The sequence below is a fragment of the Gopherus flavomarginatus genome, chromosome 1 (assembly GCF_025201925.1).
Source record: "Gopherus flavomarginatus isolate rGopFla2 chromosome 1, rGopFla2.mat.asm, whole genome shotgun sequence".
NCBI lineage: Eukaryota > Metazoa > Chordata > Testudines > Testudinidae > Gopherus > Gopherus flavomarginatus.
In genome coordinates, this window is record NC_066617.1 from 212,291,897 (window position 1) to 212,317,819 (window position 25,923).

General features: G+C 42.9%; 1 protein-coding gene and 1 long non-coding RNA gene across 5 annotated transcripts in view; one reads left to right on the forward strand and one right to left on the reverse strand.

The window, feature by feature from the left end:
- The window catches only part of KDM6A (lysine demethylase 6A), a 287,092-nt gene that overhangs the window by 229,271 nt on the left and 31,898 nt on the right, over positions 1 to 25,923 (reverse strand). For all 4 annotated transcript variants that reach the window (XM_050936462.1, XM_050936460.1, XM_050936461.1 and 1 more), the window contains exon 3: positions 9,371 to 9,479. In XM_050936462.1, coding sequence (XP_050792419.1) covers positions 9,371 to 9,479 — 109 coding nt within the window. The remainder of the gene's footprint in view (positions 1 to 9,370; positions 9,480 to 25,923) is intronic.
- LOC127043062 (uncharacterized) overlaps positions 18,633 to 25,923 on the forward strand; it is a 53,153-nt gene continuing 45,862 nt past the window's right edge. The window contains exon 1 of the long non-coding RNA XR_007772130.1: positions 18,633 to 18,704. This is a non-coding gene — a long non-coding RNA (uncharacterized LOC127043062). The remainder of the gene's footprint in view (positions 18,705 to 25,923) is intronic.

Here is a 25,923-nt window from a genome sequence, read left to right on the forward strand (position 1 = left end):
CACGGTACCAAGGATGAGCGCCCCACCGATTCCTTTGCCGAGGGTCTGGAGAGGGAGGCCGACGGTGCTTCTGAAGCTCCAGCCACCGAGCGAGCGAGCTCCCAGTGGGGGCTGCACCAGAGGCTACGGTGCCCACTGGTAACCACTGGGCCAGCCACGATGCTTGGTGCCACTACACCTGCTGTGGCACTGGCGGGGCCAGCTGCCCAGGTTGGCCGGTCTGACCCAAAGAACGGCTACAAATAGAGACCCGGCTGGTGTAGGATGCGCTGTCTCTCACCCGGGTGGAGTGGCGGTGCAGGGATCTGCAACGGTCACAGGACCGCAATCTCTACTTGGAGGACCAGTACCGATGGTAATAGCTGCTCCGTGAACGGCCTCGACGACGAGATGCCTGCGGTCGATGCCCGGGGCTGCAGTGCCTTGGCAGAGACTTGGAGCAGGAGCCCGAGCAGGAACAGCATCAACGACCGTGCTGTGACCAACTGTGGTACCGTCTCCAGGAGGAGGACCGACGATGATGTCCGCCACGGTCCGTGGATATCCGCTCTCTGAGGAGGACCAGTTCCATGAGTCACGGACGGACAGAACCCAGCCTGAACATCTGGTTGGCATCAGGAGTGGTCCATGTGGACTCTGAGCAGTGATCGGCATCAGGAATGTTCCCTTGACCGAGACCAAGCCAGGGGCAACTGCAGAGATCCCAGCAGAGGCTTGCCTTTGGAGCGTGGGGCACCGGTATGGACAAGACGTCCCAGGCCGCCTGAAGGGCTTTGGGCATGGACCGCATCTGGACTTCCGGAGAGGCCTGTTCAGAAGAGGCTGGGCTACTCCACTCTACATGAGTCAGAGGCCTAGGGCCCGGTGGGGATCAAGGACTGCCCGACATGGGCCTAGCCTATGTCCCAGACTTCTGTCAGTGCCACTATAAAGAGGGAGTCTTCTTGGCCCTCTTGGCATGCCCCATGGACGGAGAGCAGTCCCGACTGGTCAATGGCACCAGTGGATCACCGTGTACCAATATCACAGTGGCCAGTACTGGTTTGGAGCACCATGTCGGGGTCAGCGCCAACTCCATCAGAATGGCTCAAAGTCTAATGTTCCTTTCTCTTTTGGCCCGAGGCTTAAACGATTTGCAAATCTTGCACCCCTCACTGATATGGGTTTCTCCCAAGCAGTACAAACCATCTGTGTGCTGGTCACTTCTTGGCATAGAATGCCAATAAGAACCACACAACTTAAATCCCGGGGCATGCCCCGGCCCGGGCTCACTGACTGACTAAACTAACTACACTAAGTACAGGTACTAAACGAACAAAGAGTTCTGGGGACAAGCTACAGCAAAGCTGGAGCAGAGCAGTTCTGAGGCATCTTCACTAGTGGAAAAAAGGAACTGGGGGGGGAAGCACGCAGCTCCCCCTTTACTGCGCAAGGCAGGCACCATGCCAGGCGCTCCCCCTTACGGGTACTGCTAGGGGAAAAACTTCCGGCACTGGTGCATGTGGCAACCATGCACACCTATTGTGGAATACACATGAGCAATCACTCAAAGAAGGAATCAGTCTTGTTGCCAAGGCTATTTTGAAAGACAAGACAACATCTAATTAGTCCCCAGAGAAATGGGACACCCGAGAGTGAGTGGTCATAAGCTTAGTTTTCACATAACCATGGTTGTATCAACTAACTATGGTCATCATTAGAAAATGCAATTTTAACAGTAAACATAAGTAGTTAACTAAACTAAGTACCACAACAGCAATGAAAGTTATCAGTATTATAAGCACTCTTTAGCTAATACACAAGAAGAGAGCCTAAATTTGATACATCCATTCTATAAACACACTTCTGAGATGCAGAAGACATCCCCTGAGGAGCACAGCTGGACCACATTTAGCTCAGAAATCCTTCAAAGGATATACTATATATCAGGAGTCCCCAACGCCGTGCCCGTGGGCACCATCGCACCTGCCGGGGCATCTAAATGTGCCAGCATCTTAACAGTGGTCCCCAACCTTTTTGTCTGGCAGGCGCCAGATGAAGGACCATTGAGAGGCGTCGCCGCCAAAACACGGCAGAAATTTGGCGGTGACACCTCTCGATGACGCCACTTGCTGCCAACAAGCAACGTCATTGAGAGGCGTTGCCACTGAAATGCCGCCGAATTTCTGCGGCATTTCGGCGGATGCTCCGCTGCCGCCACGGTCCTTCGTCTGGCACCAGCCAAACGAAAAGGTTGGGGACCACTGCTATATATCTACCTCTCAAAAATGCCTTTAGTAATATTAAAAAGCATATTGTAATATGAAATGCAACATTGTCTCAAGCAACTGATTAATCATGTAATTAATTACATGTTTCTTCAAGGTAGATATTGCATACATTATATCAAATTTTTATCCTAAGATTATTTCCCAAGATTTCTCCATCTTCTTAAGGGCCCTACTCAACCTGATACAGGACATCTAGAGATCTCAGGTTTGCAGTGTAAAGTGAACAGTCTCAGAATATCAGTGCACAAAGATACATTTCCTAGTGTCCCCAACATACCATTCTTCCTTGAAGGGATTTCATCACGGAGAGTTTAATTTTGGGGGGGGGGGCCACGAAGGAGAGGGGTGTAGGCAGAGAGCTAATGATCCATTAAAGCCTGGTTATTTAATTCTCTAGAACTGATTCTTTTTCTTTATTGCTCAGAGGCATCTTAAACAGTGTGGGCTGAACAATAAAAATCCACCAACACACAACTGGGTTATTCATGCCAAAGATTTTAATCCTTCTTGCTACTTATATAAAATGCCACAGGACTACAATCACAAAGCTCCAGAACACCAAAATTTTATAATTAAAATAGTTTTCCCTATGCCAGAAAAATCACCACATTATAACTGCAGCCCTATTAAAAGTTCCAGATGCACTATCTCAAAGTAACACACACAATATGGCAGTCTGGTAAGCTCCCCATAATGGGTGAGAGCCACAATTAAGTTTTCCATTGACAATTAACCGGAGTTAAGAACCTCCAGCAGACTCCATGGACCCCAAAATATCACTCCATAACAGGGGGAAAAAAAGATGGCGGTATCTACAGGAGCAGCAGAAGTATTGATTTTAATCACACATGCAAATTTTTTAATTAAGATTTAAAATCTTGTTTCAGTTCAGAGCTGTCCAGAGCAATAGAGTAGTCCCCAATTACAATACTTTCTTGAGGCTGTAACGGTCTATCAAAACAGTGACCAAACTAAAAATTCTCTTGAGACTGAGCTATTGTCTATCACTGCAAAAAACTGTACTATTAAATTTATACAATTAAAATACCCATTTGTTACAAAGAATATGTAGTCAAAGACTGTTTACTTCTTCAAAAATTCTTAGTAAACAAACCATGAACTCTTCAAAAGCCAAGATTTTTACAATTAGCTCAATTTTTCAGCCATAACCCCAGATTGTCTTAAAATATACCACTTGAAAAGAGGCACAATTTCATTAACAGTTTTAATAGAAGTTTTAAAACCAAGGCACAATGTTGCTAGAAATGTTTGTGCGCTGCTCACCATCACACAATCAGTATTTGCAAACAAGATATAAGCACTGTTGTGGCCCATCAACTGTGTAGGAACAATTTTATTAACAATTTATTCACTGTAATATTTATTGTACTTCAGTCACATGCATGATTTATGCTCTTTACTCTGAGTATCTGCATTATCAGATAATTTCAGACATTTTATCTAGTGACTAAATAAAATAATTTTTCTGTTCATTGCACTGAATAAAGTAGCATCTTATAAAATCCACAAGGACATCAACACAACTTTGATAAGCAAGATATACAGCAATGAGATTTCAAGGCTGCGTCAATGTTCGGTGTACCAGGTTTAAAATACCTGAGTGCAGTGAACCTTTACTTCACTTAGTATAATCTGTTAAAATGACTAGAAATTTAGGTGTGACCAGGTGAGCAATCCACAATTTTGTAAATATCTTGAAATTTTCATTATCACTGAATTGTATCAATTTTTATACACAAATATCGCATGCCCTGTTTATAGAGCTCTGTGGTTAAGCTTTGGACAACAGCTTCAAGTACACACACAGCTATTTATCAGTGACAAGTTTTCCTGGAAGAAGGAAAGCCTAAACCCACCCATTTATACAGAATCCAACCTTTCAAATGCAAACCAATGCAGTTCTGTATTCCTGATTCCCAAACAGTATCAGAAGAACATTAACAAGACTGGTGAACTGCACTGCTGATAATCAGAAACTTTTAGACAACATCACATCAATTCTACTTAGTGCACCTTACGAAAAGTACAAACAGCAGACAGATAAAAGCTAGGACTGCATTATAATCTAGTCTGACCTTCTCCATAACACAAGCCAAAGTACCTCATCCAACAATTTCTGCAACAAGCTCATACCTATCTGACCTATACCCTATCTTTTAGAAAGAGGTTCAGTCTTGATTTCAAAGACTTCAAATGAGGAATCTACTACTTCCCTAGGTAATTAACTATTAGGATTATCACCTTCACTTAAAAGTTTGTATTTTATTTCTAGTGTGAATTTGTTTACCTTCAGCTTCCAATTCACTTATGTCCAATACAAAAAGTAATACAACCTCCCTACTCCTACTTCAGTAGTACTTTGCTCTCTTTCACACCACAATGCTGTGTGTCATGTTTCAATTGTTTATCTATCCTGATCCCTTAAGCCCTTTACAGAGTTGCTGCTTCTCAGGATACAGTGCACCTTTTTATAAATGTAACCTATGTTCTTTGTTCCTAGATTTAGAACTTGCATTGGCTGTATTAAAACACACGTTCTAATAAGTCAACCTTACCACCAAGTGATCCACATTGGCCTGTAAACTGACCTCACCCCATCTTTATCACTCCAATTTTTGTGGGATCTGCAAACTTTACCAGCACTTGTATTTTCTTCCAGATCATTGATAAAGATATTAAGTAGCACTGGGCCAAGAACTGAGACCTCTCAGATCCCAACAGAAACACACCAATTTACAATTACTTTTTGCATTCTGTAAATTAGTTTTTAATCCATTTAATATGAGCTATATTGATTTTATATAGTACTTTTTCCTCCCAAAATTAAAATGACATATAGGACTAAGTCAAATGCCTTACAAAAATCTAAGTATATTATGTCAACAGTTTATTAACCAAACTTGTCAAATATAGTATTATTTGATGACATCAAAAGACTGATTTTGAAAAGATATATTTTCCATTAAGCCATGTTGATTAGTATTAATTATGCTACCATCTCATAACTGTTTACTGATTTTGTCCCATACCATTCTTTCAATGATTTCGCCTGTGATTAATGTCAGACTAATCAGTCTATAGCTTCCTGGGTCTTGCCATTTACCCTTTTCAAATACTGGCACAATATTAGCTCTCTCCTAGTCCTCTGGAACTTCCAGTGTTCTAAGATTTGATAAAAATCAACATTAATAGATCACAGAGCTATTCCATCAATTATTTTGATATTCGTGGTGCAAGTTATCTAGTCCTGCAGATTTCAAAATGAAACTGTTGCTGTTTAACATACTCCTTAGTTATTAACTGAATAGAATGTATTTCATGGTCACTAAGATAAGAATACACCATCCTGTTTTCTTTCAAATACTGAATAGAAATATTTAAATACTTCTGCCTTTTGATTGATGATTTATCATCCTTGTCTAGCATCAGACCTACAGTACTGCTAGAATTTTGTTTGTTCCCAATATATTTAAAGAACTCTTTGTCCTTGACCCTACTGGCCACAGATTATTTTTCCACTTACACCTTTAGCTTCTCTTAGCTGTCTAAAATTTCTAACTGCTGCACTGACTGGTACTTCTTGCTTTCATCTTCTCTAATGTTTCATTATATAGTACTTATTTTTATTACTTTCACCTCCCCTCCAAAACAGGATTTTTTTTAAAGCAAATAAGCCTTTCTTGACTACAGAATTGTGCATTTTGAAGCATCTAAAAATTCTTAAATATAATTCTCATTTTTATGTTTAAGTACTTCCTCCCACTCAATTTTAGCACGTGATGGCTTTCATCTCTGGAAACTGGCCTTTTTAAAGCATCATGTATACCTACTACTTGATGTTCTATCTGCACACAGCAAATGAAAATAGACATCATAAATTTTCATAAATGATCTGGAAAAAGGGGTGAATAGTGAGGTGGTAAAATTCACACGATGCAAAATTACTCAAGATTGTAACTCTTAGCCTTCAGCTTTAGAATTAACTAAGGGATCTCACAAGACTGTGTGACGGGGCAACAAAATAGCAGATGAAATTCAGTGTTGTTGATAATGCACAATGGAAAAAATAATCCCAGCTATACATACAAAATGATGAGGTTTCAATTAGCTGTTACCACTCAAAAAATGGTCATCATGGATAGCTCCCTGAAATCATCTGCTCAGTGTGCAGCAGCAGTCAAAAAAGCAAACAATTATATTTTCTATAAATCCATGGTATACCCACACCTTGAATACTGCATGCAGTTCAGGTCACCTCAACTCCCAAAAGCCACATTAGAATGGGAAGAGATACAGAGAAGGGAAACAAAAATGATTAGGGATATGGAACAGCTTCCATAGGAGGAGAGATCCAGACAACTGCGACTGTTCAGCCTGGAAAATAAATGACTGAGGTGGGGGATATGATAGATCTATAAAGTCATGAATAGTATGGACAAAGTGAATAGGGAAGTGTTATTCACATAATACAAGAACTAGGGGTCATCCAATTAAATTCGTAAGCAGCAGGTTTAAAACAAACATAAGGAAGTACTTCTTCACAGAACACAAAGTCAATGTGTGCAGCTCATTGCCAGGGAATGTTGTGAAGGCCAAAAATATAACCAGGTTCAAAAAAATACTTAGGTACATTCACAGAGAATAGGTCCATCAACGGCTATTAGCCAAGATGGTTAGGGATACAACCCCATGGTCCTGGTGTCCCTGAACCTCTGGCAGCCAGAAGCTGCAATTGGACAACAGGTGATGGATCACTCCAAACAGCCCTGTTCTGTTCATTCCCTCTGAAGAATCTGGCACTGGCAACTGTCTGACAACAGTATACTGGGCTAGATGGACCACTGATCTGCCCCAATATACCCATTCTTATGTTCTTATCACTCACACCTGAGCAACCATACATTTTTAGTTCAGTGATCAATTCATCTTTGTCTAAATTAAGTCAAGCACAAATTACCGCAAGTTGATTTCAGTAATTTGTGTTCGAAAGTTATATAATTTTTATAATCTCCAAAGATATTTTACAAGTGGCAGCAAGAGATCTCCGGCATATGTCCCCCCAGACTGAAATTCCCAATAATGTAATATTTCCATCTACACACTATAGACAGAAGTTTGAGGAGCTGCTCATCCTGTGCCTTTGTCTGATTTAGTGGTCTATAGCAGACTTCCGTCCCCCCACTACCACTTGTGATTTATCAGTTAATCCTTTGATCCATAAAAGCTTCCCAGTCCTCTCCTTCAGAATTGTCAATAATTCTAGAGCAAGTAGTGGTATCTTTAATGGAGAGTGCCACTCTATGTACCATACTTTCCATTGTATCTTTCCTACACACAGCACATCCAGTGATTTTAACATCAGTCGTGATTGAAACCTGATGTGTTGCATAATACCAATCACATCAAATTTCTTTTCCAATTCCTTGTTTATTCTCACTATTCCTATTGCAACTCTTATTGTCTATGTAATAAAACAATGGAGATTTCCACAGGCGAGGGAAACTCCCTCAAAAATGGAAAAGACTGGACATCTTTAAGGTCTTGTCCATACTTCCAGCAATGTCTACAGTAGCTACACATTGCAGTGAAAAGCAGGCTGTGTCCATCTTGTGGCATTTAGCGACACATAGCAAAGAAAGGTTCTGACAGAGGCAATGTAGCAGGGAAAGGCGCTAACAGCTCCCTGCCAGCCTACCCCCAACACACACACACACACTTCCCCACTCTAGAGTCTTTCCCTGCAGCGTGGAAAGGTTTTTATCACTTCCAGATACTTCCACTGAGGCAGGGAAAGGCTCCAGCAGCAGTACACTACACTAGTAAAAAGAGTGTACATGTAGGAGGCACTGTGTGGGCATGTACAGAGCCATGCAGAGTATATACCCAAAGGTTCTCGTGTGTTTGCATTCTACTTGCCTAAGCAATGCTCACTGTCTACACTGCTATTTATATAAATGCTAACTAGGCGTGCAATGTCTGTATTCTACATGCCCATAAGTGTAGACGTAGCCTGAGACTCTGGAGGCTCTTAAGTGAAGAGCAGGCTTACCCACTTCATTTTTGCCAGTCAGGTCAGGTCAGGTCAGGTCAAAACCATGTTAGACAGCGTCAGGGGATAGGAGGAGGGAAGATTGGGAAGCCTTTGGTGTACGTACCTCTGTAGATTAGCAGGATGCCCATAATCGATTATTAGCACTCTCAGATTAAGAAGATACCCTCTTTGATGTTAAACTAGTCTCTCTTGCATCTGAATCTGGAGAATAAAATCACTATACTACCATTCTCCATGTCTAAGTGTTCACAGTAGCCTAATGTCACAAGATGAGCTAGCGCTGGGCTTGTCTTGTCAGCCAACCATGTTTCAGTGATGCAGACCACATTAAGTGGCCCACAGCTGACGAGTTTGTGGTGGTAAAGAATGGTGACCCCTGACCATGATTCCATTAACATAAGGCAGATGTCTTGAAAATGACATGAATTAGAACAACCTTTAGATTGTTGTAACTTACATCAGGGCCAAAGATCAGTCTCTGGCTCTTAATAGACTTGGGAGAGCGCAAATGCTGCTTTGTATCTGACCCCTTTTCCTGGGGCTTGTGCCAAGCACACATCAGAGATCTGGACAATATTCCTGGTACACATTTAGGTCTCCTTTTCATTTATAATGTCTATTCTTATTCTAGTTGTCATATCCATGCCTACATTTGATATACACTTATGGTTATGTTGTGGCCGGTTTACTTTATTTTTGAACATTTTCAGCAACAGAAGAAATGTGGGGAACAATTAGGTTCTATGTTTGTATATTATTCACATCTGTTCATGAACCAGTAAACATGTTCTACTAAAACACTTGCCCACAAGGTTTCTCTGGGGGAAGGGAAGAACAAAAGTATTCCTCAGTACAATGACATATTACTTATTTTGTTACCAACTTTGAAGCATGGTGCAAGCCAACAGAAAGTGCTGAAGTTGATCTACCCAATATTCATGGTTATATTGTGGTGTCATAATCAAATCTGGGTCATGGAAGACACTAGTTATTAAAACTGCTACACAAGTGTGATAAAAAGCCTTACCTTTTGGATAATCTTCCAATAAGAGGTTGAAGTGACCTAACTGACAAAAGAAATCAGACTCGACCTTTCCTTCAGCTTTCAATATCAGAGATTCATAGCAGCGAACAGCCTGTAAAAGAGAAGTACAGATATTTTAAAAATCCTGTATTGTACTCAAAGCACATTTTATAAACGCATCTTCTAATAGAAATATAAACCTTTTACCAAACCTAATCTTATTGTGCAAAACTAAAAACTCTGCAGTTTTCTGCAACAACCAGAGTTATTTCAGAATTATGTCATCTTTGGTTTTAAAACAAGAACAAGAGGGAGAGCACATATTGAAAAAGTGTCAGATTCAAACACAAATATCCAGCAATACTAATAACCATAATACAGAAAAAATAAGATCTTTTTTTCCTTTACTTGCGAATTTGACACACACTTCATTTCCCTAAGGAAAAATAAATTGATACAGTACATCAGAGGGGACTGATTTAAATTGAAGTGATATAAATTACTGAATGTAATTATGATTTAAATCAGAAAGTAAGAAACTGATTAAAATCATCAATTTTAATCTTGTTTTGCATTTGTTCTTTAGTTATTTTCCCAAAGAACATTTGAGTCTAGTTGACTGCTGTAATTTGATACTTTTTGCTAACCAGGAGGATACACTATCTATACATACTTAAATAATTATATTAAACATATAATTACTCAAATTCTTAATTTACGATTTCTTATTTACAGATCACTTTTTGTCATAATTTGTGTCAAGCTGAATTTGTACGAAATTGGAATTCAATTAAAAATGCCTTTTTTAAGATATAAAAAAAGCATTTAAAAATTGTTTTAACACTAAGATCATGTCTATACTACCACTTATGTCAGCAAAACGTTGTCACTCAAAACAACACCCCCCGAGTGACATAAGTTTCACTGGCACAAATGGTAGTGTGCACAGCACTGTGTCAGTTGGGGAGCTCCTCCCGCTGACAAGCTACAGTCACTTTTTGGAGGTGGTGGTATCATGTTGATGGGAGAGCTCTCTCCTGTTGGCATAGAGCGGTTACATGGGAGATCTTACAACAGCACAGCTGCATCAGTACAGCTGTGTTGCTGTAAGGTCATTAGTGTAGACATGCCTTAGTTTAGCAATACAATCGAAGAGTCCGGTGACGCCTTAAAGTCCTGGCTTTTCAACTCCTAGTTGATTTCTAAACTTGAAATGGGACCTGAAAGTAGTCTTCTACATTCCAGATGAGTGACTATCTGGCTATTCTAGGGGGTGGTGGTCTGTTTCTCTTATGAACTTTTTTCTTCAGATAACAAGGTCTAATTTTTGTTTCAGTGCAGAACAAAAACAAAAAAATAATAAAAGCTCAATTTTTTTTGTAAAATGAAATTTATTTTTTGCCCAGACCTGGCTGGAAGCACATTCATACAATTAACATTTTCTGATACAAAGCAGGTAAAATACAATTTTGTTTTTGTACTATTCACATCACAGCTTGAGACATGGATAAACGCCAAACAAGAATTAGGTAACCCATAAAAACTGTAGGGCAAGTAAACAGATGAGGAAGACAACTTTGCTAAGATGATCAAATACTGCCTAAGGGAAAATCTGAATTTCTGGAGAACACTGACACAGCAGGATCTCCCTAACCAGGGATGAACCTGGCTTCCCTGAACTATTCAAGGTTATAAACCATACATGCTTAAACAGTTTAGCATCTGGGACCCTACAGTGATTCGATCAAATTTTACCAAACTACACTTAGAGAAAACATATTTAGTGGTTAGAGTACAAGGGTGGGTGTCAGGTCACCTGGGTCTATATCTGGCTCTCTTTCACACACGTCTGTATGACCTTCGGCAAGTCAGATTTTCACTATGTCTTTGTCTCCAATCCCTCATCCAGCAATATTTAGGATTTTTACCTGTATTCAGAGGGATATCATGTGACATTTCATTTTAACTTCTAAAGCTCTTCTTGGAAGTTCAGACTGGAGGCAACAGAGAAATAACAAGCACAAGTGTTTTCCTTGCTTTCCATTCTCAAGGGAGAATAGGAAACACCAGGATAATCTCTTTTTTCTTCCAGAGAATTAAGTCTACACAAGATTTTTCTTTAAACCCAGTATCCCAAGTCCTCACCCACACAAATATGGATATTCTGGTGCAGATTTTGGTTCAAAAACCGTTATCTTCTTCCCACCAAACACCTTTGAAGACATCCTTGGAAAGGAGTCAATACTTCTCCCCTTCGAACAAGGGAGGGCAAACTACAGACCGTGGGCCAGATCTGGCCCGTGAGATGGTCAGCCCCATGGAGCAGCGACCAGCACATCCCTGCGGCTCCTGGAAGGGGTGGGGAGGGGCGCTGCGCACTGCACTCGCCTGCAGGCACTCCACCCCCCGCAGCTCCAATTGGCCGGAAATGAGGAACTGCAGCCAATGGGAGCTTTGGGAGTGATACTCACAGGCAAGGGCAGCGTGTTGCGGAGCCGCCTGCCCCATCCCACTCCCAGGAGCCGCTGCCAGACATGCTGCCCACTTCCGGGAGCGATGTGGGACCAGGGCAGGCAGGGAGCCAGCCTTAGTTCCACTGCACATCGCTGCCACCCAAGAGCTGCTCAAGGTAAGTGACACCAGGCTGGAGCTTACACCCCAACTCCCTGCTCTGAGCCCCCTAACTCCCTGTCTTGAGCCTCTACCGCACCCTCCTGCGCCCCAACCCCCTGCCCTGAGCCCCCAAAACTCCTGCCCTGAGCCCCTGCCACATCCTGCACTCCAACCCCTTGCCCTAGGCCCATTACTGCACACTGCACCTCCGCCACACACACACCCTGCACTCCCCTCCCGCACCCTCCCCTGTCCCAGCCCTACATTCATGGCCCTGCATACAAATTTCCCCGTCCACATGTGGGCCTCAGGACAAAGAGTTCACCCACCCCTGCATTTTGAAAAAAGGAGGTCATACCTACATGGATTTTCTTGGGTGAGAATCTCAAGGGATCAGACCCAAAAGGATTTGTAACTACATCGATTGACAGCCACTGGGATAACATCAAGTGTACAAATTTCTATTTACTCCTGGGGGAATTCTGCACCAAACAATTAAAAATTCTACACACAGTATTTTTAAAATTCACCAAAATTCTGAATATTTTTGTCAAAATAAATACAATATAATCACACCAGTTTCAATTACTGTGGTAATTTATTTCAAAATACCTGTCAGCAACAAAAGACAGTGAGGAATTTTTTTTTGACAAATACATTCCTTATTAGGAATACTCATACAGAACTTGGAGTAATAATTCATTTAAACTACAATACAGAAATGTATTTCCCGCACCCTTCAGAAGCAGTGCAAAGGCTTGGGGGAGTCAGGGATAACAGAGCAGCTGAAGGAGAGGAAAGTAATTGCTAGAAAGGAGCCTGGGAGTCAACCAGGCAGGTTGTTGTGGGAAGGGGGAGTATAGAACAGGTTGGGTTTTTTTTTGGGGGGGGGCGCGGGAGGGATGGTTAGGGAGTTGGGGAACCTCCCCAATGCAGACCCTAGCCTCTCCTATTCATTCAGTCAGGCATATCTGCCCCTGTCCCCGTGTGGCCCTCCATCCCCACTCCAATTCAGCACTTGGCTCAATGTTGTCATACCACTAGCTTCTGCACCCCCACCCCAGTCTGTCCTCCCCATCAGCCCTTCTGAATCCACCTTTGTGACACCCCCCCCCCCCAGCAGTGTGCCCCGCTCTGTGTCTCCCCCTGACCACAACCTGTGCCTCCTCACCTGTCCCTCAGGCAGGGCGCTGTGAGGAAAGCAGCCTCTGCCCCCTCCCTCTTCATGGCTGGCTGCTGCTGCCTGTGAGCTAGCTGCCTGCTCTTCTCGTGTCACATCAGCCCCTGGTGGGTGAAAGGTGTAACTGAAGTGTGACCCCTCTTGCGGGTTCCCTTAGCCTCCCAGTCAGAATTAATAATTCTAGGAGCGTAGGGAAGGAATCTGTGGGGAATATTAATTCTGCACTTGCACAATGGTGCAGAATTTCCCCATGAGTAATTCTATTCTATTCCAGTTATTACTCTACTTAAATCATCCCAATTCTCCAAGTTCTGAGGAAGTTTAAGCCAGTAGTTTTCAGAGTACCTTGTCATAACTCCAAATTTGCTGGGTTTATGGTATGTCCAATATTTATATAAATCTTATGTCCCCTCCTTGAATACCATTTTCAGGTCTGATCAACGGACCTCAAAAATAATACAGCAAAAGTGGAAGGGGTTCACAGAGGGGAGAGCAAACCACAAGTAAAAGAACCAAAAAAAAGTGACTAAATATAAAGCAAGGTGCAATGAGAATCAGAAAATGGAAAACCTTCTATATGATTGAAAATGGGTACTGTCCACAACATTTCCAGCTGCTGCTTTGGATATTCCTTTGAGATATGAAATAGACTATTCCACCTTGGGAAATAAAGGCAAAATAAGTCCTCAATGTTTTATCCTTATGGTGAGTACAATATTGTGCTTATGTAGATAGTACTGAGTTCTGGCAACCTAGATCAGGGTAATCCTCAGGCAGGCGGGCCACGAGACGGTGTGTTTACGTTGATCGTCCGCAGGCACAGCCTCCCGTAGCTCCCAGTGGCCATGGTTCGGCGTCTCCGGCCAATGGGAGCGGTGAGAAGTGGACCGTCAATGTAAACAAACTGTCTCGCAGCCCGCCAGCAGATTACCCTGACGGGACACATGCAACCCGCAGGTTGCCCACCACTAACCCAGATACTGAAGAAACGGCCACAAGAAAAATTACTATGAGAGAAGCAGAAGGACATCAACCTGTGCAATACAGTTCCTCAAGAGGCCTTTCCAAATATATGTTGGAAACTACTGCAGATAGTTACCTCAAAAAAAAAAAGGGGGGGGAGGGGGGAGATTTCTAAAAGGCAGAACCCACACAAGACTAAACAACAGAGCCCAGCAAAATACTAAAATGCCAATAAGCCAAACAGTTGAAGTAAAAAACAAAACATCCTTTTGTTTGTGTTTCAGTTTCTGCTCTGCACAGGAAGAGTTCTTGAGTAAGTCTGCTTGAAGCTGAATACTCAGAAAAAAAATGGGTGATATCATCTGACCTAAGACCATTCCCTCCCTGGAGTGACTGACAACACTGATAATGCCTCCTGAGTTGCAGACCTCACTATAAAGAATATGTGGACTTTCCTGTGCACAAGAAAGGATAAAAATTCAGTGATTCCTGTTGGAGCTCTTCTTGGGATTTAAGGGTGGCCAAGTGCTCCTAGTTCTCCTCATGTCTCTTCATTCCAGGGCTCAGCACAGCTGCTGCCTCTTTTCTCCTTTAAAGACCTTTTCTATCATTAAGCACCTTGCTTTATATTTAGTCACTTTTTTTTTGGCTCTTACTTGTGGTTTGCTCTCCCCTCTGTATTATACAGTTGTATCATGATTGTGCACAGAGGACCAAATCAGGGTCCAGAACGCCAAGATACTAAGCACTTAAACAAACCCGTATCCCAAAGAGTTTTTCCTCTGCCTCCTCTCCTGGTAGCTGGCTACATGAGGAACCAGCACAGGAACAGGGAAGGACGACAGTGATTCTCTAGGAGCCACCTGCTATTTGACCCAAAGTAACAGAAAATAGTTTACCACAGATGGAGATATCTGTAATCATATAGCTTTCTACATTGTGCAGATCTGCAGGCCGATTTACTAGTGTGTAACCTCCCTAGCCCTGAACCAAGAAATAGTGCTTGAATTTCTTTTGGCTTCCAGTCCAAATTATTTTGGGAGAGAATCTAAATGTGCAGTAGAGTACCCTTTCTCCAGATCCCCTCCTGCTATTTTCTTCCTCTACCCATTATTATTCCTGTTAGTTTTATTTCCTTCCCTCTTCAAAAGCCTTGCATAGGGCAATAACTATCCTATGAGCGAAATAAAAAAAAAAAAATTATTTGTGAGGGGAGGGGAGCAGAAATGAAAAGAAAAGAAGGGGACTAACTAACATAAGCTTTATTACTACATCTAACACTGAAAGAAACAAGAAAGAAAAGCTGTCAACAGACTCTAAGGCCCCATCTCAGGCCAAGGGCAGTTGAGAAGGAACTGAAGGCAGTTTGCTCACATAGCACTATATAGCAGTGAGGTAAAGCATGAGGTCGGGAGGGAATAAACACGGGCCAAACAGACACTGCTACTCAAAATCTCTGATCTGAGGCGCAGGGAGGCAAATACACCTAGATACTCTCGGGGAAATTCTGCACCTTTGCCCAAGCCCAGAATTAACATCCCCTGCAGATTTTATTCTTTCCTGGCAGACAGATTGATTGAAGCACCCATCTCGGGCAGTGGTCAGGTAGAAGAGGCATGTCTGGTTCAGGCATCGAGAGCAGCCATGGTAAGACATAAATGACCACCTTGGGGAGCAGGGCTAGGCTCTCTCCGTCCCTCTCATTCACTATTGTGGTGTGCCTGGAGGCGGGGAGGGGCAGGACTTGGGATTCCCCAGCCAGTGGCTCTTACTGTGTGCCTGGAAAGCTGTTAGTCCCAGCTGAGCATGGATGGGGGGGGGGGGTGAATTCCTCCTCACAGAGCATCCAGATCAAACCCACTCCTGGGAATCTCCCAGCTGCAGAAAGCTCCATCCCCCTACTTCCTGCCCCGATCGCTCCCCAGCCACGGGGGAAAGGGACATTGTGCAAGAAGCTATGCTCCTGCCAAGCCTTCCCCTGAATCCAGACCCCCCACCTGTGCCCAAACTTCCCCACTGAGCCCCTCGGATTTCCCCTCCCCTGCCTAGATTCCCCCTTCAAGCCCTCCCCTGAATCCAGGCCTCCGCACGCAGACTACCCCCAGCTGACCACCCCACAATCAAACCCCCACCCAACCGAGCCATACCCCTATGCACCTGGACTGCCACCCTACTAACCCCCATTCCTCCAGCGCCCAGACCCCTGCTAAACCCCATGCATCCAGATTCCCTGCAGAGCCCCATCCTCCCCACCCAGTCGCTCATATTGAGCACTACCTTCCTTCACCTGGATAACTGTTTCTCACTCCACCCCACCCCCCCACGAGTCCCATTCCGCCTGTACCCAGAACCTCTCAACAAGCCTCTGTGCACCCAGATCCCACCCCCCCTCAGCCACCCGCACTCACATTATCCCACACAGAACCCTCTCACCCCAGCCCTGGATTGCCCCACATTAAGCCCCTCCATACTTGGATCCGGCTACACTGAACCGGCTTGCCCCACACCTGGATTTGGATGGAGGGGAGGCATGCAAGACTCTGTCCCTCTCGCTCACTGTGGAGCTATATAAATAGCAAAGGCATCTATTTGTCAAAAAACATTTCCTTAATCTTTTTTGTTGTCTGTACTGTTAGACATACTTGCTGACAGGTATTTTGAAATAAACTACCAAAATAATTGAAAATGGTATGACTATATTGTGTTATTTTGACAAATAAAATCTGCACACATTTTAAAATCTGCATAATTCTTCATTTTTTGCACAGAAGTCCTTCAGGAGTAACCTAGGAGTGGAGCATCTGTAGGGACACTACTCGAAGAAGAACCCAGTTACTGCACAATAAATGTGGTTCTCAGTGTTTTTTTCCCCACTTCAATTCAACTGTAGAGTTGAACAAGTGTGCCACATACACATGAGAAAAGGTTGTTTTGGTCAGCAGTAATCATTGGGAACATGCATGCATCCTGTATGCCCTTAGGCCCACCATCACATAGGCCGTAAGTGGGAAAGCACGCCCAATCTCTGCTCAGGTCCTCCGTCAATACAGAATCTTATGTAAAAGCAGGGAAAGGAAGGCTAGGTTGCAGGATCCACATGGACCAAATATCTTACATATCTAAGAGCCACAGTTACTGTGATTATTCTGAGTGCGTGTCATGTGGATTCCACTGTAGATACATGGCTAACTGGTAATTCTCTGAAGAGGTGGGCGTCAGGAGTCGTCCTTAAAAACTGTAGCACTGCCCAGCCAAACCGAGCAACATATCTCATGGCTACAACTAGAAGCACCAAGTGGCAGCTCTGTATGTTTCTGATATAGGGACACAACAAAAACCTGAGATCATTTTTGGAATGGCTTTGTTCTATGGACATGGGAAACTCTAGTTGTGAGCCCCACGCAGGCTCCCACACTGCCCCACTTAAGTCAGTGCAAGCGCTCCAGGTGAGGACGCACATCACTGGCCAAAAGAGGGTCATGGGGACATGAAAAACCACAGTAATTACTGTAGTGGCTGTATCTTGGCCTTACATTGACTTAAATGTTGTCGTATAAGATAAGACCTGAAAGTAACCGAGACTTTGTGAAATACTGTATATGATGGTCCTGCTATTAATTCTTAAATCTCTCTCACCTTTCAAGCAGACGCTATATCCATCAAAAGTAGAGAGAGCGGTAAACCAATCTAGGGAGGGAATTTCAGAAGAGCAGTTGACCATCCTGAACCTGAAGTGATGACCTAATCTGTTGAGTTGCCTGAGGTCTAGAATAGGATGCCATCTGCTTTCTTCTCTGGAACAAGGAAGTGATGGGAATAAAACCTTCATCCCAGAACTCAAGGGGAAACTTCTCCAATGCACCTAGTTGTAGAAGGGAGTCCCCACCTTTTGCTTCAGCAGTATCTCATGAGATGAGTCCCTGATGAGAGACTGGGTAGAAGGGCAAGGACTGAAACTAGACTGAATAGATCTTATAGACGACTTCCTGAACTCAGCAGTCCATAGTTATTCCAAGCCCAAAACAAAAGGAAAACAGCTGCCAAATGGTGAGGGAAATGGTATAAATCCTTGTAGATCAGTCCAGGACTTTTGACTGTGGAGTCAAACATGCTTTCTTGAGCCAGATGTTGCATGAATTCTAGCACTAGATGAATACAACCGCCTTCTGATACAAAGGTCTCTTCTAGGGAGGATCCAAGGCCTTTTGCCATTAATAAAATTAGGAGGTTGGTCTTCAGAAAAGATTTCAACCTAACTTGCCTCCTCTTATGGACTGAAGTGTAGAGACCTTGGGATCAAAGGACATCTCTAAAAACTCTTTCAAAGAGTAGAATGCTTCATCATTCTTGCAGTTAAACAGGTCATTGACCTTCAAAAGGCAGATCTTCAATTTAACTTTTCAGTAGATGATTCCAAGCTGGGAGCAGTTGCTAACATTTTGGAGGACAGGATTAGAATTCAAAACAACCCTGACAAATTGGATAATTGGTCTGAAATCAACAAGAGGCCCTGGAGGTTTTTCGCCTTCCCTTGCAGCGTGGGGCATGGGTCACTTGCTGGTGGATTCTCTGCAGCTTGAGGTCTTCAAACCACAATTTGAAGACTTCAATAACTCAGACATAGGTTAGGGGTTTGTTATAGAAGTGGATGGGTAGGGTTCTGTGGCCTGCTTTGTGCAGGGGGTCGGACTGGATGATCACATTGGTCCCTTCTGACGCTAGAATCTATGAATCAGTAAAGAGAAGGAAGGGGGAAAAAAAAATCAAATGTACAACTACAAAAAGGGGGAATAACTGACTAGGCATTAGCACTGCTCAACAAGATCTGGGGGTTGTAGTGGATCACAAATTGCATACGAGTCAACAATGTGATGCAGTTGTGAAAACGGCTAATATTCTGGGGTATATTAAAAAATGCAGAAGGAGCCATGAACAGCACCATTCTCTCCTACTCAAATATCACCCTCCTGACAACCCACACAATAGCATTTTCCCCTAATGTTCACCCAAAACATGGCAATCAACCACCATAACTGCTTATCCAAAATGATGCCAATCCCTCTGAAGAAGCTGGTGACTGGCCATAGGTAGTGGTGTCAGTTGTGGAAGACACAAAAATCTTAAAATGATCTTCACTTACACTGTTCACATTTCTGAAGTTTTCCTCACAATCACAATGGCAATTGAGACTGAGACATCAATACCACATCAAATATATTCAACATGGGACACAGATGTCATTTGTCAGGAATGACTAAATAAAAAATTATATTAAGACTGAACACTATACTTTAGATGCTGCTAAAATTTGCTAATGTTCAAGTCAGAAGTCAGGGTTTGTGTTTTGGGTTTCTTTTTCGCTTTGCAAAGTAACAGATTTCCTTGCAATTTCCCAGGAAATTAATTCTGTATTCAATAATAAAGACTATAAGTTATGGGCCAGGCATGGCCTGTCCTGCACAAGGGAGCAAAATGGACATGAGGTTTATTCTCTTGCACCAGTATATCATACCACCAATTCCTGCATACAGGGGAAAGGATAATCTATAAAGCTAGTACATCCTCCCTTACACACATGGGCAGGAAGACATGGAGCCGCCACTCCAATTCCCTGGTCACAAAGCACCCAGCAGTGTTGAGGAGCATGCACTTACAACATATGCTGCTGTTGCAGTTTGCCCTCTCAGACCAGAAAGGAGATTTGATTTTTCCTCATGGGCTGCTCCAAAGGCAGCTCTACACATATTTCCCTTTGCCATGGGCTATATCACAAACTGACAGTTTAGCCTTTTGTGAGGATACACAAATCTAACCCCTGCTTGAAGTACAAACCAAAAGCAATTTTAGCTACCATGCCTCCATGACAAGATGATAAAGAAACACATTTAGTTATTTTATACACATCTTTATCCACAAGTGCATTCAGAGCAGACAAGGCTCTGTCTTTCAAAAACTGTATCTGAGGAACACAGCAACAATTCAGATATGTAATGAACAGGAAAGTCAGATGTACTGATGAGATAGTAGTCTTTTAGCCTTTCACACCTCTAAACAAGCCACTTCTCACTGGACACTCAGGGTGCTGTGAAGAGATCCAGACATTAAATCCCAGCATGCTTTAAGCGCCTAGAGTCTGAACAGCATCCAGACACTACCCCATCACTGGATCCCTTGGCACACTGTCAGGGTGCCGATGCTCCATCTAGCATCCCTCCTGAGAACTGCAACCAAGCAGCCCACTGGAGCCAGTGGCGATTCCTCAGACTCCCCTCATAGCTTAAACACATCCTCACACAGAAATCTTAGACATGAGGGTGTTTGGAGTCCACAGTTTACCTACATAAAGGGCACTAGTACATGGAGCATCATGCACGCACTTTGCACAGGATTCTAACGCCATTGCTCTTTCCTTAAGCACAAGAAATCCAGAGAGTACAGACGATATAGAAAATAAAAACCAACCTTAACACACAACTTCTCATTCTGGCTGACCTTCCCTGGTGAGTTCTTTGGGGGTGGGGGGGAAAGAGGTGAAGAGGTGCTTAAATTCAGAGTGAGAGGGTGTCCCCTCCCACCTCAGATTCCTGCAGCAGCTTTCCTTTGCTTGAGCTGGTGAAAATGACCAAAGACCCCAAATAGACCAGCTCCTGCACTTCTATAACCTTCTAGCCCCAGACCTTTCCTAGGGGAAAATTGTTGCCAGGCACCCCCTCCCCTCACAAATCAGTTCTCAGTGGGAGCCAGTCTACTATAGGATGTTCCTATTTAAACAAAAGACCATCCTGATTTAAACAACCTTCTATTGTCCGCTCTATTTCACTGCCCTTGACATTTCAGTTCAACATGGAGGTAAAAACCACAAAGACAAAACTGCATCTTCAAAATGGAGTTAGTAGCTTGGTAAAACTGCAGAGTTCATAATCTCACATGGAATTCATCAACAGTACAGATTTTCCAAATTCTCACACAGATTCCTCCCTCTCTCCGCCCAAGTCATACATCCAGCAGAACAAACCTAAATGTCTTAAAGGAGGTGGCTGAATTGCCCACTTATCTGCCTTTAAAATGGGATCATTTTTAATCTGTCCAACAAAACAGGATTTGGAGGATAATGTAGCTCCTACCTAAGATTGCCAAACACCACAAGAAAAGCATTACATTTCCTCCACATATTAAAATGGGTTACATAAAACCCTGTTATTCAGGCCACTTCCTGAAAATGAAAATATATTTAAGTAGTCGCAAGATTTTCTGACTGAAAAAGGGAAAAATAATTTGATGGCTTTAGGTGAAGGTCTGTATTAAGTTAAACACAATCCTGGGCTGGTGTACAGACCATCCTAGCTAAAGAGGAAATTTCAGATTATCTTGTAGATTAAACGGCTTGGTTTCGGGCTGAGCCGTCTGCTGCCTTGATTGCAGAGAGGAATCTTGAGGGAACAAGCAAGTGATAGCTCTTCCCTGGTTGAGTTTAGGCCATGGATAATGACTGATGTTCTAGAGGTACAGTAACTCCTCGCTTAACATTGTAGTTATGTTCTCGAAAAATGCTACTAAGCAAAACAATGTTAAGGGAATCTAATTCTTATGGGGAAATTGATTTAAATGGGGGGGAGGGACGGTTAGGTTCCAGGGAAATTTTTTTCGCCAAAGACATTACATACATATACAGTACAAGATTTAAACAATTTAATACTGTATTTCGCAATGATGATTGTGAAGCTTGGTTGAAGTGGTGGAGGCAAAGGGTGGAAGATGGTAAATCGTCTGGCTGCTCCTCTTGCTGTTCTTTCCAAAGTGCGGGGAAGGGTACTCAATCCCCGGGTCCGCCCCAAGCCCATCCCCACCCCTTTCCCCAAGGCCGCACTCCTTCCTACCCCTGCTCCACCCTCTCCGCTCGAGTGCGCCACATCCATACACCCTCCCCGCCCACCACCGATCCTCCTGAACACTGCAAAACAGCTGATTGTTGCAGGCAGGAGGAGGAAGGCGCTGATCCGCGGGAGATGCTGGGAAGGTGAAGGGGAGCTGTTGGGGGCTGCCAGCCCACCCTGGTTCCAAGCACCCACCCGCTAGCTCCAACGGGCTGCTCTTTCAGAGAATCCTGCAAGTACTGGACAAAGTACTGTACTAGCAGGCAGTGGCCAAACATTATAAGCGAACATTGCACAACTTTAAACGAGTATGTTCTCTAATAAATCAGCAACATAACAACGAAATAACATTAACCAGGACAACATTAAGTGAGGAGTTACTGTATTGCATGCAACTTTATCCCATCTCTCTCTCCTTTGGATCCAAGTCATTCAAGGATAATAAATGCCAGTGATAAAGTACTGGACCCAGTACACGTGGAGATTATCAATGCTTCCAAAAAGAAGGACGAGGTGCCAGCTTCTCTTAAACTAAGAACAGCACAAAACGTTTTTCAAAAACCAGCACTTGATGACAACATGGCTGTCAACCAGTACCCCATTGGTAATTAAGTTCATAGAGAGAGTGGTCACAAAACAACAGAAAGAACGGGGAGTAATTGTGGCACCTTAAAGACTAAAGAATTTATTTGGGCATAAGTTTTTATGGGCTAAGAATTGCAACTTTTAGGTCTGTAACACAGTGACCAGGGAGGCTGAAGTGTTCTCCGACTGGTTTTTGAATGTTTTAATTCCGGACGTCTGATCTGGGTCCATTTATTCTTTTGCATAGAGACTGTCTGGTTTGGCCAATATACATGGGAGAGGTGCATTGCTGGCACATGTCGTCATATATCACACTAGTAGATGTGCAGGTGAAAGAGCCTCTGATGGTGTGGCTGATGTGATTAGGTCCTATGATGGTGTTCCTTGAATAGATATGTCCCTTTGTTGCAAGGATAAGTTCCTGGGTTAGTGTTTTTGTTGCGTGGTTGCTGGCGAGTATTTGCTTCAAGTTTGGGGGCTGTCTGTAAGCGAGGACTGGCCTGTGTTCCAAGATCTGTGAGAGTGAGGAATTGTCCTTCAGAATAGGATGTAGATCCTTGATGCGCTGGAGAGGTCTAATTGGGGCTGAAGCTGACGGCTAGTGGCTTTCCGTTACTTTCTTTGTTGGGCTTGTCCTGTAGTAGGTGACTTCTGGGTATTCTTCTGGCTCTGTCAATCTGTTTCTTCACTTCAGCAGGTCAGTATTGTAGACTGCTCTTCCATGGCTTCATTCTTTCCTGGTGAAATGTTCCCAGAAAGTTCTCTCTTCCCTGAGGGCACTATCATGTGGACTTTTCTATCCTGAAGAGGAGACAATGTGTATATAGGGCTTTTAGGAGAGAGAGAGAGAGGATACGGACTTCCATATTTTTAATATGCTCATGACATTCAGCTCGATATCCCTGTCTCCCCGATCCTGCCAGGGCTGTTGATAGTCTTGCCCAAGTATCCAAAGAAGATTGATTTGCAGACAGCTGGCTCTTATCCATGCCCCAATCTGAGGAAGATCAAGATGATGCCAGTAGATGGAGGGAAGCAACCTGATGACAGTGCAAGGCTGATATCTCCCCATTGAGGGTATATGTCTATCATGTTACCTGTGTTCACAATATGGGACTATATTCAATCTCCAACTGCTGCTGGAGGATCACATGGCAGCTGTGTCCAGGAATGCCTGCTACCACCTGCACCCGGTCTGGAGAAGGCGACCATTTCTTTCAGATGGGCACCTCACTACCATGATCCATGCCTTTGTCACATTTCAAGACTGGATTACTGCAATGTATTATAAATGAGGCTATATTCTAGATTAACTGAGAAATGTAAACTGATGCACAATGCTGCTGTCTTTCAAGCTGTGTTTCTCCTTGGCAGCATGTCATTGGTGCTGTATGATCGGTACCAATTTTGATCTATAAAGTCATAAATGGGTTGGTGACCTTGTCACTTGAAAGCCACCTCTCAGAGTCATACTGCCACAATTGCAATCAGAAAAAGTATTCAAGCTGGTTTTCTCTCGATGTGATGGTTGGCAGTAGAGCATCCTTTGGGATGAACCCTCAACTCTGAAAGGGGCTTTTTCAGATTGGGGAAAGCTTAAGTCTACTGACCTGCAGAGCCTACTGCAAGGCAAATCTATTCACATGGGCTCCTGCAGAGGGCCTAAGTGAAATCAGCTGTGTGGGGGAGATGGGAATTTAGTGTTCAACAGGTGATCCCATTTTGATTTTGTAATTCATGCTGGGGGCACCTAGCACTTTGGATAGGTGCATCTTTTTTTGTATAAAACTTAATAAAATTCAAGACAAGGTTCTACAAATAAAATAGAAGCAACAACATTTAAGGTGCCACTGGACTCCTTGTTGTTTTTGTGGATACAGACTAACACAGCTATCCCCTAATACTTATTCATTTCATGTTCATCCGAAGATGAAGCAATGAAAAAAATATCTAGAATCAGAACAGAGAACATGGACTGTTTGAAAGTGGCTTTAATGAAATCTCTAGGTCCCAGGTTACCTTATGAGCAGACAACTATGAGCCATAATTACAAAATTGAGGGATATCAGACTGTAGCAACAATGGCAGGGTGAAGACAACTCTGCAATTTAAAACTTAGTAGCTCCTTCACTGACCTTGTGAAAAATCCTTCTACTGATAATTACAGGGCAACTTCCATGGAGAAAAAGGTATAATGTTTATTAGCCAGGAGCCTATGGAGACTAATGTCCAAAATGGCTCAACAAAACCAAGAGCTTCTTCAGACAAACAGTTTGCAGCAAGCTGGAGTGTGAATCTGCCTCACACTACCCTGACACAGACTAACTGTCTGGGTGCACCCTGCAGACACACATCAGCAGTTCCTTAATGTATTTTGATCTAGTACTCTTTGAAACAGGACTGGATCAAAATGCATAAACAAACTGTTAATGCTTTTAAGCAGAATCGACAAAGACAGCCCTTGGCAGGCTAGTACAGGGTAGATTCACTCCCCCACTTGTCACAAACTAATTGTTCATGTAGACAGGTCCTAGCAAGAGAAAGCTTATGAAAGACAGAAAGCTGAAGTAACTGGAGAGGAGAAAAGGAATTCTGATAAATCGGGTTCATTGTATTTTAAGGTCTCATGAATGCAGAGAAATTGTGAAGGGCTATATCATCATAATCTATTACAACATCCCTGATTCACCCATAATTTTTACCTGCTAAATTAAGATTAATTATGTCTCTAAAAGAAAGCTGAGTTTTTTAAAAATCTGTGGATTTTTCAGTTCAGTTACAAACTTGATAGTCTGGGCACACATTAATACAAGTTCCCTTGAGAAACAATCATTGTAACTTTATGCAAATCCATAATAAAATACTAACAAGCCCCTGCACCTCAGAACACAAAAAAGTAAATGTACAACCGTTCAATTTCCATCTGATATACTCATAGAAAGATCAAGCTCCTCAGAACCTTCAACTACAAAATTTCTTAAATTTCTAGCTCAAGATTTATTTTCTAAAACACTTTTTAAATACGTAAACAGCTTTTTAATGAAAATGCACTGCAATAAAGAAAAAGCCTCATTCAAATTTCTTATTAACCTCTGGGGACCATTTCTTATGTGTATGTTCAGAAGATGTCTCCACCTTAGCAATTTTTGGAACAATATTTTTTCAATTAATTTGTAATATAACGAGCAATGTCTTATTCAAATTCAACCACTGCTACATCTCCCTAACCTATTCACAGCATATAGAGGAGAGAGAGAGAATAAATGTAGATGATGACCCTCAGCCTACCAAGAACCAACCATATTTACCCAATCCACACTGTAAAATCAGAATCCAAGAGT